Source organism: Cervus elaphus, chromosome 4 (assembly GCF_910594005.1).
Source record: "Cervus elaphus chromosome 4, mCerEla1.1, whole genome shotgun sequence".
NCBI classification, from domain to species: Eukaryota; Metazoa; Chordata; class Mammalia; order Artiodactyla; family Cervidae; genus Cervus; species Cervus elaphus.
In genome coordinates this window covers 57,710,117-57,729,205 of record NC_057818.1, presented here as the reverse complement: position 1 = coordinate 57,729,205, position 19,089 = coordinate 57,710,117, and the positions used below count along the sequence as shown (strand labels likewise).

The window sequence follows — 19,089 nt, the reverse complement described above, 5'->3', positions numbered from 1 at the left end:
CCCTGTCCTTAGTTTTTTTCACCCCCCTCTGCAGCCTGAGGACACAGGTTTTCACAAAATGCTTTGCTTTGTGACCACCTCTCTGCAGGCGTGGCACCTCCAACTTCAGAGACCAGGAGCCTGGAGGCATCTCCATCCCCGCTTTCTTGGAAAAGAAACCAGGGGCAGCAGGAGGCCTGGCATGCTGCAGTCCAGGGCGACTAAGCGACTGAACTGAACTGAACTGAGCTGGACACACTAGGTTCACAGTGCGTATGGGCGGAGCCAGATGCCTCTGAAAATGATGCCCTAAATGCTTCTGATGACCAACCAAGGAAGAAATGATCGGTGTTGTCATAAGTTACATCACACAGGAGTTAACACCTGAGAATGTTGTTGCTCTACTTCCTGTGTGTGTTTTTCTAGGTTTTGTGAATCAACTGCTACAGTTCGTTGTCTGCCCCATTCAGAGCTCTATTTTCCCACATCTTTAAAGTATAATGACCAAGGAAAAAATAAAGATAGAAGCATAGTCATCTTTCTCATATTATGTATTCTAAAAAATATTCAATCTGCATTCACCAGTACCAACTTTGTAAATGATTTAGTTTCACAGCAGAATTGAGAATAAAGTATAGACATTTCCCATATACCTGTTGTTCCCACATGTGGACAATCTCCCTACTTAGCTTTCCCCACCAGAGTGAGCATTTGTTACCACTGATGAATCTACATGGGCAGTAAATAGATAAACTCTCTAGTTTACCCCTGTGTTCCTTTTAGGAATGTGCACTCCATACCTCTAGATAACATGTGTCCAGCATGACAGTTTAACACAAATTATTTCATGGTCCTGAAAGTTCTCTAGATTTATGATGTTCATAGTCCCTACTTTGAAATCCACAGTAATCATGAACCTTTTTAATCTCTTTTATATTTCTTACTAGATTCCCAGGTGACTGAGTGATAAGGAATCTGCCTGCAGATGCAGGACATCCAGGTGATGTGGGTTCAGTCCTTGGGTCAGGAAGATCCCCTGGAGGAAGAGATGGCAACCCACTCCAGTATCCTTTCCTGGGAAATCTATGGACAGAGGTGAGCCTGGCAGGCTACAGCCCCTGGGATCACAGATACTCAGACACAACTGAGCACACATAAGAACATTTACCTACACCAAAAGTCATATTGTAGAAATCCTACTTTTTGTAGCATTTTCAAATGGGCTTCTTTCATTTAGTAATGAAGGAGGAAACAGACAGAGCTGGACTCCGTCTTAGGCCAGGCTGTGAGCATCAGTCTACATGCACGGTCACTCTCCCAGTGGACTCTGAACTTTGCGCCCCGGTGTATATGGAAATGGCATACCAATGGAAAATCAGATCCCACCCCGCCCACTCATAAAAGAGCCTCAGGACTTGTATTAGGACTCTGTTGCCTAAAAGAATATGTTAATTATCTCTGTAACAGAACAAAGTGGTGAATTCCATTCTGTTTATTGGGATATGACCACAGGCCTGTTGATAAATATCCACTGTTTATTTAGTCCTGTGACACAAGAATCACAGGTTAACTTTGATCCTATCTCTCTTTTACCTTGTCCAGACTAGTTTCAAGGAATTTGGGGAGGTGGGTTTGAGCAAGTACACTTAAGGTATATAAAGTTTTCACAAAAACTGTTCAGGGTCCTTGCTAAGAGGAGACTGTGCCTTGGACCCGCCGGTGTAATAAACTGCACTCCACTATCTACATTGTCCTTCTTAGTCAGTTTGTTTCCCAGAACACATGGCTACAATTGTAAAATGCATGGAATGATTGTCAATGTATTTTATGCCTTGAAAGCTTAACATGGAAAAGCTTAAGAACTACCTCTGCGCCTATATTCGTGCTCAGTAAATAAGTTCATCAATACCATTTTTTAAATTCCAAACATATCTGTTAAGACAATATTTGCACAAATATAGAGATCAGACATGGACACAGCAGGAGAAGAAGAGGGGAAACAATTGAAAGGGTACCATTGACATATATACACCACCAAGGGTAAAACTTTGGAGAAGACTCTTGAGAGTCCCTTGGACTGCAAGGAGATGCAACCAGTCCATCCTAAAGAAAATCAGTCCTGATATTCATTGGAAGAAGTGATGTTGAAGCTGAAAGTTCAATACTTTGGCCATCTGATGTGAAGAACTGACTCATTTGAAGAGACCCTGACACTGGGACAGATTGAAAAGGGGAGGAGAACAGGACGACAGAGGATGAGGTGGTTGGATGGCATCACTGACTCAATGGACATGAGCTTGAGCAAGCTCCAGGAGCTGGTGATGGACAGGGAGACCTGGCGTGCTGCACTCCATGGGGTCGCAGAGTCAGAAACGACTGAGCAACTGAACTGAACTGATGGTTAAAATAGGTAGCTGGTGGGAAGCTGCTGTTTACCACAGGGAACTCAGCTTGGTGCTCTGTGCTGAGGAGAGGGGTGAAACGGAGACCACGGGAGGGAGGGCCAAGAGGGAGAAGATTTATGTATACTTACGGCTGATTGACGATGTCATACAGCACAAACTAGCACAACATTGTAAAGCAATTATATTCCAATAAATAAATAAATAAATAAATATATATATATATATATATATATATATGTCTCAAAAGGAAAAAAAGCTAAACAGACTGGTCACCCGGTGGTGGAGAATCCATCTGACAGTGCAGGGGACAAGGGCCTCATCCCTGGTCCAGGAATACTCCACATGCTGTGGGGAGACTAAGCCTGTGCCCCACAGCTGCTGAGGCTGGGCGGGGCAGCTTATTCTTTTCCATGGGCAGGAGGCAAAAGAAAGATGCTCACCACCGCTAAACAATAAGAAATGCAGAACAAAGGTACAGGGATGTATCACCGCATGCCAGTGAGAAGAACAACCCGCAAAAAGCCCACTAATAATATCACAAATGCTGAAGGGGCTTGGAGATCAGGGAACTTCCTACATGGCTGGAGGGAATGTAAGCTGGTGCAGTCACGTGGGAGGACAGTGTTGAAGTTCCTTAAAAAACATAACCTCTTGACATTTAAGGAAATGAATTCCATGAAAAGTAGACAAAACAGATTAATCAACAAATTGACAAGTTTTATAGTTTGTAGTAAATCATCTGCAATTCTGAAATGACCAGTTTTGATCTGGCATTTCTAAATTCTCTAAGTTAAATGTGTAAGAATACACATACACTCACATATTCCTTCTTGGTCTTCTCACTACTAACATGCTTACCTTCAGATATTTATATCTTGTATTCAATGTGTGTTATATAAATCATATTATGTATATATCATCAGATATTTATATATTGCATTCAAAGTATGCCAAAGCCATGAGAAAACAGCTCCTTTAAGCCTTACAAGACACATGTGCTAAGAATGATACAGGGTAAGATTTTATAAATCTTGGCTCAGAATTTTCCCATCATGGCTGTTGATTATTCTTTTTGTGACTTTGTTAAACTTACATTTGCTTAAATGAGCCCCTGAAAAGTTTTAACTAACAGGAGAACAAAGACAATTGCAGTAGGTGAGTTTATGACTCTCGGTCCTCAGAGAATTCACAGCAAGCCTTGAGGGCCCCTGAGGAAGGTCAAGGCTAGAACCAGGCAGAGAAAATTCCAGTACTTGGGGTTCAGACCTGACCCTGGGTGAAGTGCTGTGGGTCCCACAGGCTGAGTGTGGATGGGTCCATTCAAAGAAAGACGAGCAGGATTCTGGTGAGCTCTGAGGGTGTCACTGAAGGGGGGCCTGTGCAGTAGACCCTGGGGATCAGCAAGACTGCTGGTCCCAAGGAAGGGGTCATCTAGTGCAGGTGCTCACAGGACTGGTTGGTGTGAGTTCCCGGTGCAGGGGTTTAGTTGCTCCGAGGCATGTGGGATCTTCCTGGATCAGGGATCGAACCTGTGTCTCCTGCATTGGCACAAGGATTTTTTACCCACTGAGGCACCAAGGAAGCCCCAGATGCTGTGTGTGATGCTGCTTTTCCTTAGTGAGGAACACACAACCCATTGAGAGCTCACATGAGAGCTCTCTGGAAATGCATGGCGGAAACTGCAAGGAAGCTCTCTTTGATCCCTCCAAAGTCTTAGGCTGCTAGTGGAGGGGGGGTGTGTTCTGATGAACAGATGACAGAGATGAGAATGTGGCAAATAAAGTAGGTTTCTGAGAATCCGGGAAATCAAATTCTGTCCTCCTGAGTTAGGAGAGTTTCTGGGTAGCGCAAAGGACTAACACTACTAGACAGAGGTTATTATACTTTCCCAGACTTAGATCTGGGAAAAAGGGAAACAGTGACAGACTTTATTTTCTTGGGCTCCAAAATCACTGCAGACGGTTACTGCAGCCATGAAATTAAAAGACACTTGCTCCTTGGGAGAAAAGCTATGACAGTTCATTTTAGTGGCTCAGTAGTGTCTGACTCTTTGTGACCCCATGGACTGCAGCATACCATGTTTCCATGTCCATCACCAACACTTGGAGCTTGCTCAAACTCATGTCCATCGAGTCAGTAATGCCATCCAAGCCTCTCATCCTCTGTCGTCCCCTTCTCCTCCCACCTTCAATCTTTCCCAGCATCAGGGTCTTTTCCAATGAGTCAGTTCTTCACATCAGGTGACCAGAGTATTGGACTGTTGCCTCTTGACCTGCATATAGATTTCTCAGGAGGCAGGTAAAGTGGTCTGGTATTCCCATCTCTTTAAGAATTTTCCACAGTTTGTTGGGATCCACACAGTCAAAACAAACATAGCATATTAAAAAGTGGAGGCATCACTTTGTCAACAAAGTTCTGTGTAGTCAAAGCTATGGTTTTTCCAGTAGTCATATACGGATATGAGTTGGACTATAAAGAAGGCTGAGTGCCGAAGAATTGATGCTTTCAAACTGTGGTGCTAGAGAAGACTCTTGAGAGTCCCTTGGACTGCAAAGAGATCAAATCAGTCAGTCCTAAAGGAAATCAACCCTGAATATTCATTGAAAGGACTGATGATGAAGCTGAAGCTCCAATACTTTGGCTACTTGATGCAAAGAGTCAACTCACTGGAAAAGGCCCTGATGCTGGGAAAGATTGAAGGCAGGAGGAGAAGGGGATGACAGAGGATGAGATGGTTGGATGGCATCACTGACTCGATGGACATGAGTTTGAGCAAGCTCCAGGCGTTGATGATAGACAGGGAAGCGTGGTGTGCTGCAGTCCATGGGATCGCAAAGAGTCAGAGACGACTGAGCAACTGAACAAGACAGCATCTGTTAAAAGTTACTATTGGGGGTACTTTTAGAGGGAGAAATTTATAAATTTCCATCTTTCTGTAGATATTTGTCTATTTAGATTTTCTGTAACTACTTGGGAATGGGTCTGTATTGGTAAGATATATTTTAGTGGAAAACATCTTTATCACCACCCAGACTTGCAAATTAATTGGCATTGAGGTGGACAAATATATACAATAAATTTTAACATAAAAATTTCTGTCATCATGGTCTTCCTTTTAATTATAGGGCTTAGTAATCCTCAAGCACTTTGATTCTAGTTCTCTGATCATACTTAAGTGATGCTGAAGCTCAGGGATCAGGAAAGAACCCACTGTTGGGTAGAAAAATTTCTCAGAGGAACAGAGAAGTCAGCACAATACAAGAGTTTCATTGCCAGGCTCTCAGCTGTCAGCTCAGCATTTCCTGCTCATTCCATATGAGAACCTGTCTGCCTCCCCAGATCGCATAAAAGAAAAAGCCCCTCAGGACACTGCAGTGGTCTCTTTGGGAATAACAAGTTGATTGTAGTTTTTTGGGGGGAGGGTAATTAACAGTTTTTAGAAAGCTAATTACAAGTTTTACACAAGTATGCTTTTGTTCCATGAGCCTACCTTCTCATTGCAGCTAAAAGTGAAAAGATAATCGCAATTCTGAGGGAAGGGGAGGTCACAGAATCACAAATGCATATCTAGGGGTGTGACAGCCTTCATCTAACACAGGTGCTGATTTTCAAACCAGCACACCTCCTCCCCCAGTGTAATGCAACAGAAAGGAGTCAGATACCGATTTTCTATTTCAATCTGAGAGGAAGAGTCTATAGACAAGAAGTATCAGGGGTAAGTGGTTATTTCACAAAAAAAGGAAATTCTTGAGGTTCCAAATCTAGTCCATTGCCAAAGCCACACAGAAGGAAAGAAGGATTCTGACTCTTGAGCTGGACTAGTAAAGAGAGGCCAGGACTAGAGATCCAACAACAATCCATGACCACTCTGAATTTATAATTTAGTGTAATCCACAATGACTTTGATTCCTGGCATCGACTGCGAGTGACAATGCAGCTTAGACTTTTAATTTTCTTAAGAACCGTAGGGTTTTTTCTTTAATTGTTTGTTTTTGGTTGCACTGAGTCTTCATTGCTGCGTAGGCTTTCTCTAGTTGGGGTGAGCGGGGGCGACTCCTTGCTGTGGTGCCCAGGCTTCTCATTGCAGTGGCTTCTCTTGCTGCAGATCACAGATTCTAGGCGCTCAGCCTTCAGTATCTGCAGCATGTGGGTTCAGTAGTTTGGGGTATGCCGCTCTAGAGAGCAGGCTCAAAAGTGCTGGCGCACAGGCTTAGCTGCTCAAGGACGTGTGGAATCTTCCCGGACCAAGGATGGACCCCGTGTCCCCGCACCAGCAGGTGGATTCTTATCCACTGTGGCACCAGAGGAGTCCTTAAGAACAGTAGTTTTGAACTCAGTCTGAAGTTCCGCCTCATTTACGAAACCATAGATTAAATTTTCCGGGTTATTGCAGGTGTGCGTGCCTATGACACGTTCTGCTTCTAGTAATGAGTAAGATGAATCTACAAGTCACTGAGTCCTGTGCAGAAATGGTGAACCGAGATGACAGTTCCTGGTATAAAATTGTTTGCTTTATCTCTGAGTATACCAAGTGCTTGATGGAGACAGTAATTGTTACCTCCTGAAAATGTCTTTGATCTGTTAAATTGATGAGACTGTTTTCCCTATTGAAGAAAAGGAATCAGCACATAAGAAAAGTGTACATTTATAATAATGAGTTTCAGATAGCCCCAGTCAGGCTCAAATACACCATGATGCTTTCACTCATCTAAAAATATTCTACTATCAATTGTTGTTGTTGTTTAGTTGTAAGTCATGTCTGACTCTTTGTGACCCCATGGACTATAGCCCACCAGCTTCCTCTGTTATGGGATTTCCCAGGCAAGAATACTGGAGTGGATTGCCGTTTCTTTCTCCAGAGGATCTTCCTGACCTGGGGATTGAACCCATGTCTCCTGCGTTGGCAGGAAGTTTCTTTACCACTGAGCCACCAGGGAAGCCCAAAATATAATGACACATTACCAAGAGAGCTCAATATCTATTTAAACTATTGAGAGAACAGAGCTACCTGGATTTGTCAGATATCACAGTGATTAATTGTGCTAGATTTGTTGCCAGCCAAGTCAGGTTTAAGTCCTTTCTTGCCTGTGGTGGTTTAGTTGCTAAGTCATTCCAGGTTTCCCTGCCCTGTTTCATCTCCCTGAATTTGCTCAAACTCATGTCCATTGAGTCAGTGATGCCATCCAACCATCTCATCCTCTGTCACCTCCTTTTCCTCCTGCCCTCAATCTTTCCCAACATCAGGCTCTTTTCCAGTTACTTAGCTCTTCACCTCAGGTGGCCAAAGTATTGGAGCTTCAGCCTCAGCATCAGTCCTTCCAATGACTATTCAGGGTTCAGTTCCTTTAAGACTGACTGATTTGATCTCCTTGCTGCCCAAGGGACTCATGAGTCTTCTACAGCACACAGTTTGAAAGCATCAATTCTTTGACCCTCAGCCTTCTTCAGGGTCCAACTTTCACATCCATACATGATTACTGGAAGAACCATAGCTTTGACTATAGGGACCTTTGTCAGCAAACTGATGTCTCCACTTTTTAGTATGCTGTCTAGACCTTCATAGCAGTGGTTCACTCATTTATAAGAGCTCTTTTTTTTTCAGATTTTTTTCTGCTTTTATTTTATTCATTTTAAGTTAATTTTTTATTTGAGTATGTCGGGGCAGTCTCAGCGTGGGTTGGAAAAGAATTTCCAGACACAGAGTATTTCAGAAGGGGATGCATTTATTAAGAGCAGGGAGCAGAAGTAATGAAGGGGCTACAAATGCAGCTGGCTGGAGGGAGACTGTGCTTTTCGTGGGTTAGCAGCTGATTTTTACAGCCTCAAGACAAAGAAAATTCCTGCTGGAAGGCTAGCACTAGGTTATTGGATAGGGCACTATAGTGGCTACCAGGATGGGCATTTTTGCCTAATTTGGTGTTAAGTCTGCTTGTGATGATGGAAGGGGGTGGGGGCAGAGCTTTTGGCAATGGTTACAAAGGGGTTTTTCCAGCAGTCACATACAGATGTGAGGGTTAGACTGTAAAGAAGGCTTGAGTGCCGAAAAATTGATGCTTTCGAACTCCGGAGCTAGAGAAGACTCTTGAGAGTCCCTTAACAGCAAGGAGATCAAACCAGTCAAGCCTAAAGGAAGTCAACCCTGAATATTCATTGGAAGGACTGATTCTGAAGCTGAAGCTCCAATACTTTGGCCACCTGATGTGAACAGCCAATTCACTGGCCCTGATGCTGGAAAAGATTGAGGGTAGGAGGAGAAGGGGACAACAGAGAATGAGATGGTTGGATGGCATCACCAACTCACTGGATATGAGTTGAGCAAACTCTGGGAGATACCGAAGGACAGGGAAAGCTGGTGTGCTGCAGTCCATGGAGTCGCAAAGAGTCAGACACAACTGAGCGACTGAACAACAATGACCAAGGGGCTCAGACAGTTCCAGAGATGACCTTGTTTCTGGGCTCCATGTCTGAGGCCTTGGGGCAAGACTCTACAGAGCATAGTTGATTTATAATGATGCATTCGTTTCTGCAGTACAGCAAAGTGAATCAGTATACGTATACATTTATCCACTCTCTTTTAGATTCTTTTCCTGTATAGATCATCACAGAGTACTGAGTAGACTTTCCTGTGCTGTGTGGGAGGTCTTGTCAGTTGTCTATTTTACATATAGCTGTGTGTATATGGGGCTTTCCTGGTGGCTCATATGGTAAGGAATGGGTCAGGAAGATCCCCTGGAGAAGGGCATGGCAACCCACTCCAGAATTCTTGCCTGGAGAATTCCATGGATAGAGGAGCCTGGCAGAGTGCAGTCCATGGGGTCACAAAGAGTCAGACATGACTGACAACTAACACTTTCACTACTTCAGCGTGTATATGTCTATCCCAATTTTCCAATTTATCCCTCCCCAACTTCCCCCTCAGTAATTATGTTTGTTTTCTACATCTGTGGTTCAATTTTTATTTCATATATAGGTTCATTTGTACAATTTTTTTTTTTAGATTCCACATATAAGTGATATCTTATGATATATATATAAGAGCTCTTTAAAATTTGTATATTAAAATCTCGGAAATCTCTTAGTAAAATAAAATCAAGAAAGTAATATATCTCTGTGGAAATGAATAATAAGTGGACAAGATTAAATTTCACTTGGTATAACACATGTGGCCCATGCCTCATTTTTCTATGCAGGAAACTCTAGCTCAGAAGGCAAATATTCTTCACAGAGAACTGGAAGAATGGCCATCAGAGATTTTGCAATAGAATTGATCTTCATATCCCAGAATGTATTTGGAATCCTGGGAAATTTCTGTCTTCTTTACCATTATCTCTTCCTTCACTTTGCTGGGTGCAGGCTAAGATCCACAGATCTGATCGTTGAGTATCTGCTTATAGCCCACTCCTTGGTCATGCTCTCTACAGGAACCCCAAGGACAATGGAAGTGTTTGGGTGGAAATATTTTCTCAATGATACTGAATGCAAAATTGTTTACTACACCAAAGAGAGGCCAGGGAGTGTCCGTTGGTAGCACCTGCCTCTTGAGTGTCTGCCAGGCCATCACCATCAGTCCCAGGAACTCCACGTGGGAACAGCTTAAAATGAAAGCTCCCAAGTACACTGGATCTGCTGTTTTCCTCTGCTGGGTTGTGCCATGCTGATAAATATTCTATTTACTAGGTATGTGAAAGATCATTGGAGTAACAGAAACATCACAAGGAAGAAAGATTTGGGATTGTGTTATGGTGTGATTCATAATAGAATCAAAGTTTTACTGAGTGTAGGATGGTTTTTACTTCCTGCTGTGTCATGTCTGGTCTCACGATCTGGTTCAGAGGCTCCATGGTTTTCATCTTGTACAGGCCCAAGCAAAGGGTGCAATATATGCATAGGGCCAGCATCTCTTCAAGATCCTCCCCTGAATCTAGAGCTACCTAGAGCATCCGGTCCTGGTGAGCATCTTTGTGTCTTTGTACAGTGTCTCCTCCATGTTTCACATTTGTTTGGCTCTTTTTAACAATCCCAGCTGGTGGCTGGTGGCTGGTGGCTGGTGACTTCTGCTGCACCCATTACTGCATACTTCCCAACTGTAAGCCCCTACATTCTCATGAGTCATGGTTGCAGAGTACCCAGGCTCTCCTTTTCTTGGATAAAGATGAAATAATCACCTAATCTTATGTTGTTCAGTCACTAAGTTGTGTCCAACTCTTTGCGACCCCATGGACTGCACCACACCAGGCTCCCCTCTCCTTTACTGTCCCCAGGAGTTTGCTCAAATTCTTGTCCATTGAATCAGTGATGATATCTAACCATTTCATCCTCTGCCACCGCCTTCTCCTCCTGCCCTCAATCTTTCCCATCATCAGGGTCTTTTCCAATGAGTCAGCTCTTTATATCAGGTGGCCAAAGTATTGGAGCTTCAGCTTCAGCATCAGTCCTTCCAGTGAATATTCAGGGTTGATTTCCTCTAGGATTGACTGGTTTGATCTCTTTGCTGTCCAAGGGACTGTTAAGAGTCCTCTCTAGCACCACAGTTGGAAAGCATCAGTTCTTCAGCACTCAGCCTTCTTTATGGTCCAACTCTCATATCCATACATGACTACTGGAAAAACCATAGCCTTGACTAGACGGATGTTTGTTGGCAAAGTAATGTCTCTGCTTTTTAATATGCTGTCTAGGTTGGTCATGGCTTTTCTTCCACCGAGCAAGCGTCTTTTAATTTTGTGGCTGCAGTCACCATCCACAGTGGTTTTTGAGCCCAAGAAAGTAAAGTCTGTCTCTTGCTAGTGTTCAAAGGGTGCTTATAAGTGTATAGTTTTAATAGTCCATTTTGGTGACCTGACAAACAGGATGAAGTCACAGTGACCAAATTGCCCTCATGGGCATCCTGTTCTTTTCTTAAGGTGAGATCCTGTTTTTTCCTGCTGATGTCCTGTTTTATCAGTTTATCAAGACTTGCCAGTTTCTCAAGACTACGTGACCCCCAGACCATGAGACCCCTTTGACTCCCTAGTAACAAGACCCCAGCTGCAGGATAAAGATACACTAAGGCCCCCTCCCTTCGGGATGCAATTCCCCATCGACAAGGTATAAGAAGGGATGGCTGTAAAGGGAGAACACTGGCTTCTCTCGAAAGGCAGCCACTTCTCTCTTCCTGCAATAAAGCTTTCTCTGCCGGATTGCCCAGTTCACTCTCCTCTCCGCGCTAGTCTGTCATCACCGTTTCTGCTTTTCCCCCATAAATTTGCTGTGAAGTGATGGGAATGTGTGTCATAATCTTGGTTTTTTGAATGTTGAGTTTAAAGAAAGTCAAAAAAAAAAAAAAAAAAGAAAAATATCGTATATCAACACATGTATGTGGAGTCTAGAAAAAAGGTGTAGATGATCCTATTTTCAAAGTAGAAGCAGACACAAAGACATAGAGAAGAAATGTATGGATACCAAGGGGGGAAACGGGGTGAGGGGGATGAACTGGGAGATTGGCATTGACACCTATACACCCTTGATGCTATGTATAAAATGGATAACTGATGAGAACGTGCTCTATAGCACAGAGTACTCATTGCTCAGTGCTGACCTGAGTCAGAAAGAAGCCCAAAAGGGAGTGGGTGTATGTATATGTATGACTGATTTATTTTTCTGTGCAGTAGAGACTAACACAACTTTATAAAGCAACTATACTCTAGTGAAAATTAACTTAAAAAATTTCAGTGTTATCCAAGGATTGGCAGAGGTGGGGCTATGAATATTCTGTGTCTAGAGGATTTTCTGGACAGTGAAAACGATTTGTGGAAAGCTTTTTTTTTTTTAACAGTTAATTTTTTAATTCAAAGAATTTGAATTCTAAAAGAACAGTCAATAAAATGGGTACCGGATGTCTCAAGAAATATTCAGTCCCTTGAGCTCCGTGTGCCATTGAACTTGGAAGTATTGACAGGTACACTGAGACGGTCTTTGGTTTCCATATTATTAAGTCTGGATACTATAAAATTCTCAGAGGAAAACATAGGCAGAATATTATTTGACATAAATCTCAGCAACATCTTTTTCAATCCATCTACTACAGTAATGGAAGTAAAAGCAAAAACAAACAAATTAGACCAAATTTAACTCAAAAGTTTTTGCACAGCAAAGGAAACCACAAATAAAACAAAAAGCCCACAGAATGGGAGAAAATATTTGTGAGTGACAAGGAATTAGTCTCCAAAATTTACAAATAGTTCATGTAACTGAATATCCAAAAAACAAACAATACAATCAAAAAATGGGCAGAAGACCTAAACAGACACTTCTCCAAAGAAGACATACAGATGGCCAAGAGGCACATGAAAAGATGCTGAACATCACTAATTATTGCATGCATGCATGCTAAGTCACTTCAGTCGTGTCTGACTCTGTGTGACCCCATGGACTGCAGCCCACCAGACTCCCCTGTCCACGGGATTCTCCAGGCAAGAATACTGGAGTGGGTTGCCATTTCCTTCTCCATTGTCTGAAAGGTAACCAAAGGTAATTAAACCCAGAAGCAAGCTGAGAAGAAAGAAAAAAACAAACCCTAAAAAAACCAGAACTACTTCAATTACTCCTTTTTGAGCTAGTATTCCCATGCTGGTTCCAAGGGTGGGGAGAATTCCCTGACAGCCAAATGTACATCTTTGTTACAGATAAAGTTAGTTTTAACTCTTGGAGACTCTCACCCCCTTTTCACTAGATGATCACTAATTATTAGAGAAATGCAAATTGAAACTGCAGTGAGATATCACCTTACAACAGAATGCCCATCATCAAAAATGTCTAGTACTAAAGAGGTCTGGAGAAAAGAGAACCCTCCTTGGTGGGAACATCACTGGTAGAAAGAATGTACACTGGTACAGCCAAAGTGGAGAACAGTATGGAGTTTCCTTTAAAAAAAAAAAAAAAAAAGTAAACAAAAATAAATGGAAAGCTTATCCAGTTTGATTATTAATAAATTCAAAGCTTATAAATAATGGATACATGTCATTATATGTTTCTCCAGTGTCACAAACTGTACAACCCTGAAAGTGAACTATAAGGTAAACTATGGGCCTTAAATACTTATGATGTCACTATACATTCATCAGTGGTAACAGAAGTACCCCTATGGTGGAGGAGGATGATAAAGAAGGAGGTTATATGTATGTGGGAATCAGAAGCATATGGAAATTTCTGTACCTTTCTCTGAATTTTGCTGTGAAACTAAACCTTCTCTAAAAAAAACCTTTAAACTTTAAAAAATACATTGTTATTGGGGCATGCACACTTGATAGGATCTTTTTAAAAAGATTTAATGCTCTCAAATAATATTTAGAGAATGGATATGTTTCCCTTGTTTTATTTTTACCTCATTAATGCACTTTATAGATGTGATAAAATATCAGGTAAAGAGTAGGGAGAGAACAAACTACAGCCACATAATTCTTTTATTTTTTAAATATTTATTTATTTGATTGAGTCAGGTCCTAGTTGTGGGAGCATGGGCTTAGTTGCCCTGTGGCATGTGGGATCCTAGTTCCCTGACCAGGAATGAAACCCACCTCCTCTGCATTGCAAGGCAGATTCTTAACCGTTGGCCCACCAGAGAAATCCCCCAAACAATTCTTAAAATGTAGAAACACACATACAATAAGGCAGCAACACCAAAAAAAACTCTCATCTTCAAATTCAATTACAATGTGCCTCATCACTTAATATTGATCACTACTTCCTTTGTGTATTATCAAATACACATTTACAGCATCATGTCCAAAGGCTTTGGTCCCTTCCCATTTTAATCCATCCTCCATGACTGCCTTTGGTTCATTTTCAGAGAAAGCTGTGATGTAAATACCTTGGCGTCCCCGGGTCTCTGAAGATGGAGGCCCCCTCACCTATGGATAGGTGGTCACAACGCAAATCATTTTGGGAATGCCTGTGGCCCCAGGGGTCTTCCCAGGTGGCTCAGTGGTAAAGAATCCAACTGCCATGTAGGAGACCCAGGAGACGCGGGATCGATCCCTGGGTCAGGAAGATGCCCTGAAGGGAATGACAACCCACGCCAGTATTCCTGCTGGGAAACCCCAAGGGCAGAGGAGCCTGGAGGGCTCTCGCCCACGGGGTCGCAGAAGAGCGGGACACGGCTGAGCTCCTGAGCACGGAAGCACGTGGCCCCAGGGAGGGGAGGGGGAGACAGGACCCGGGACTCGGGGTAACTTTGGAAGATCTGGGAGAGCAAGCCTCACCGCGCCAAGGGCATCATGTGACTTTGTCCTCCACTCGCCTCCGCCTCCCCTTCCGCAAGCGCAGCTCGAGGCCACGGAGGGCCGCCCCCAGGAGGAGCCCCTCCCGGGCATCAGGCGGAAGGAGCCGGCGTTCTCAGAGGTTCCAGCCCCGCGCCCTCACCGGCTCAGGGCTCCCAGGGGTGCTGTGTGCGATGGCTCCGGCTCAGAGCCACGGAGGACGGGTGTTACAGGAGCCGCGTCAGCACCCACAGGGGCTCGTTCAACGTGCCGGCTCACGGCTTCCCCTCAAACCGGCCAACTCACAACTTCTTAGACTGGGGAGGCTTTGTATCCACTTTAAGGCTGCAGAGAACATCTTCAGGGAAGCGGTTCTCATCTGGGGGCCCAGGAGGCCCCTCCTCGCAAACTCCGGCCCCTGCTCCCGGGGGAGCAGCCACGCCGCTCGTCTTCCGGGTCCCGGAGAGGCCCGGGCTGAATGCGGGGCTTCGGCGCGTCTGCGAGGGCTCAGCGCCAGCTTCAGGCCCGGAGGGGCGGCGGGGTCTGCTGGGCCGGGGTCGGGAGGCGGACGCCGGTGCCGCTCACCGGTCCCGTGCTGGCGGAATCCAGGGAGCGAACACGTGTGGACACAAAGGAGGGCTTGACGGCGCGTCTCCGGGAGGAGCTGATGGTCCTGAATCTCTCCTGAGACGAGGACAGGAGAGGTGGGCCTTCTCGGCTTTTCAAGCTCCTCCTGCCTGTGGGCGTGTGGGGAGCAGGCGAAGGCGCCCTGCTGACGCCTTGGAAGGTGTAATCTCAGGACGCTGAGGGGATTCTTCCCCAGGACCTGAGGAGAAAACAACCCAGGGCAGGAGAAAAAGAGGAGGAAATGGCCGCTTCTCGGGTAAACGTCTGTCCTGGCTCAGAGGCTACGTCTGCTTTTCCGCCTGAAATGCCCTGCATTAACAGTTTATAAACCTTTCATTCTCTACTTCTGATGTTGCCTATTGAGGTGGTTTTCAACTGCTAAATTTTTCCCTTTTTATTCTGATGATGGTCAAGATCAGAGCTTTAGAATGTTTCTCCCTCATGTCCCAGAGCCTTTTCTCAGGTGCCTGTCTGCATCAAGGCTGCCTGGAGAACTTGAAGCAAACTCACCGAGAATTAATGACTTACCTTGTGGCTAAGAATGCTCCTGCCAACGCAGGGGACACGGGATCCATGCCCGGCCATTAAGATCCCATGGGCCGCGGAGCAGCTAAGCCCGGGCCCACAAATACTGAGCCTGCGCTCTGGAGCCCTGGAGCTGCAACTGCTGAAGTGTGCGCCCTGGAGCCCGCGCTGCACAAGGAGAGAAGCCCCCGCAGTGAGAAGCCCGTGCACCACACCTAGAGAAAAGCCCGCAGAGCAACAGAGACCCAGCGTAGCCGGAAATAAATGAATGAGCAAATCAAAATAGAAGGACCTGGGATTTAGGAGGATGGCTGGTTATAAAGGCTGCTAGGGAAGACCTATGAGAAATTTACATTTGCTTATGAATTTGCAGGCTGTTATCTAGCACGTGTGCTTATGTGAATAACTGGTGTCAAAGCAAGGCACGTGCAGGCCACCAGTCTACACAAATGATGCTAAGGCAGCAATATTATGGTCAGTGTAAGTAACTCTCACCAATACTCCTATGCAATCCATATTGTAACCATCATAATGTCCCAGTAGTTAAAAACGAGGAAATGATGCACTGTACCATTTATGGAAAATATGATCTCAAGTTATTTGAGGGTTATGGCCAGTAGAAAAAGAGGAGTTACTATGAGATGTCATTCTGCGTGCATCCTAAGTCACTTCAGACATGTCCAACTCTTTGTGGCCACATGGACTGTAGCCTGCCAGACTTCTCTGTCCATGGGATTCTCCAGGCAAGAATACTGGAATGGGTTGCCCTGCCCTCCTCCAGGGGATCTTCCAGACCCAGGGATCGAACCAGCATCTCTTATGTCTCTTGCATTGGCAGACAAATTCTTTACCACTAGCACTACCTGGGAAGCCCCATGAGATGTCATCTTACTGTGTTACAGATACTTTGTATTCACCATCAGTTAGTGATGACTTAAAAAAAAACCCAGGGGGATGCTAATGCTTGTATCAATGTTAACATTGGTGGTGGGATACATGTGTGCATGCTCAGTTGTGTCTGACTCTTTGCAACCCCATGGACTGGAGCTCACCATCCTCCTCTGTCAATGGGATTTCCCATGGCAAAAATATTGGAGTGGGTTGCCATTTCCTTCTCCAGGGGATCTTCCTGACCCAGGGATCAAACCTACATCTCCTGTGTCTCCTGCATTGGCAGACAGGTTCTTTACCACTGAACCACCTGGAAGCTTGTTACTGATAAGAACACTTCATCAATTATACATCAAGTTTAATATATGAAAAGCCGTTCACTTTTATTAATTAACTTATAGTAAGTTCACACATAATCTAAATAAAACTTTCCAAAGTTTATAATCTTTGATCAAAATACAGATTACAAGCATTTGGACACATTCTTGTTCTTCTGATACAATGGTCAGAGAAATGTGATATTTATGGTTTACAAAACAGAGAGAGCCGTAATTTAGTAAATAAGGATTAATTACATTAATTACATGACATTTCAGGAAAAGGTTACATAGATTTTTCTTGGGTATCTGTGAAGATTTCCTGATTGCTACCATGTCAACTAAAATTCATGACTTCTAGTTATTGCTGTTATAAACATACGTCAAGATTTCAGTGAACTGCCATCTTTATATCCATAAAAAACCATTGGCACACCTATTTAAAATTTAGACTCTCTTACTTTAATACAAAGAATTATTCTCTGAACACTTACCTAATGGTGACATAGAGGGATGTTTTAAACAATGACAGTCATCACCTTCATTTAGACTTCCACTATACATTTCACATTACAAGATCCTTAATAGTCCATAGAAAAGTAGATAAAAATTATTTCCACCTAATATAGAAGGGTCTTGTTTAACTTTGAGGCAGCAAAGACCAAGAATATTAGTTTTTAAAAAAGCATATTAGTTCACATACATACTAGAAACAAAGGTCTAGCCTGTAGTAATTTGAAAGTTGAGTTATATTACATTTTATTTTCACATAATGTCAATATGAACAAGGATACAATGATAATAATTATATTGTCCAACATCTCTCACCTTGATCCTATGGTCCAAGTAACAAATAATTTTTCTAAGTGTTTTAACTATGGATTATTTTCTGTAATATCCTGATTTAAAGTAATACCAGAAAAGGGTTATTGACTGAATGCTATCTTTGATGAACTCTCTGATATTTATTTAGACCTGAGTTTTTAAATTCGTTTTGTACATTTCTCACAGCATTAATTAAACGTTCTTCCCAGGATGAACCCTCTGGCATTTTCTGATGTGTATGCTTAGGACAAACCTGTTTCATCACTTATTACGTTTGTAGGGTCTGTCTCCAGCACACGCTCTCTGATGCTGAGTGAGCTGACGGTTCACTTCAAGGCTCTGTCACATTATTTATATTTGTAAGACTACTTGGCAGTATGAATTATTTTATGGCAAGTAAGGTTTGAGTGTCAGTTAAAAGCTTTGCCTCATTCTTTACATTTGTATGGGTTCTCCCCAGTATGAATTCGCCTATGTTTATTAAGGTTTGAACTCTGATTAAAGGCTGTGCCACATTCTGTACATTTGTATAATTTCTTCCCAGTATGAATTCTCTGATGATGGATAAGGTTTGAGTGCTGATTAAAGGCTTTGTTACTTTCTGTACATTTATAAGGCTTCTCCCCAGCATGAATTCTCTGATGTCGATTAAGGTTTGAGCAATTGCTAAAAGCTTTGCCACATTGTTTACACTTGTATGGTTTCTCCCCAGTATGGATTCGCTGATGTCGATTGAGATTTGAGCAATTGCTAAAAGCTTTGCCACATTGTTTACACTTGTATGGTTTCTCCCCAGTATGGATTCGCTGATGTTGAGTAAGTGCCGTACTTTGGTTAAAAGCTTTCCCACAATTCTGACATTTATATGGCTTCTCCCCAGTATGGATTCGCTGATGTCGAGTAAGTGCCCTACTTTGGTTAAAAGCTTTCCCACAATTCTGACATTTATATGGTTTCTCCCCAGTATGGATTCGCTGATGTCGAGTAAGTGCCGTACTTTGGTTGAAAGCTTTCCCACAATTCGGACATTTATATGGTTTTTCCCCAGTGTGGATTCGCCTATGTTGATTAAGGTTTGAATTCCGAGTAAAGGCTTTGCCACATTCTGTACATTTGTAAGTCTTCTCTGCAGTATGAGTTCTGAGATGTCGAGTAAGGTTTGAGGGCTTGCTAAAGGTTTTGCCACATTCTGTGCATTGGTTAGGTTTCCCTCCAGTATGGGTTTTCCTGTGTCCGTTTAGATTTGATAATTGAGGAAAGACTTTCCCACATTTATTCCACTTGCAG

At 43.3% G+C, this 19,089-nt stretch overlaps 1 protein-coding gene across 1 annotated transcript in view; it reads right to left on the bottom strand.

The window, feature by feature from the left end:
* Nucleotides 1–17,777: 17,777 nt before the first annotated feature.
* The window catches only part of LOC122692801 (zinc finger protein 208-like), a 71,063-nt gene continuing 69,751 nt past the window's right edge, over nucleotides 17,778–19,089 (bottom strand). Inside the window, 1 exon segment of the mRNA XM_043900626.1 lies at nucleotides 17,778–19,082. Coding sequence (XP_043756561.1) covers nucleotides 18,168–19,082 — 915 coding nt within the window. The 3' untranslated portion in view covers nucleotides 17,778–18,167.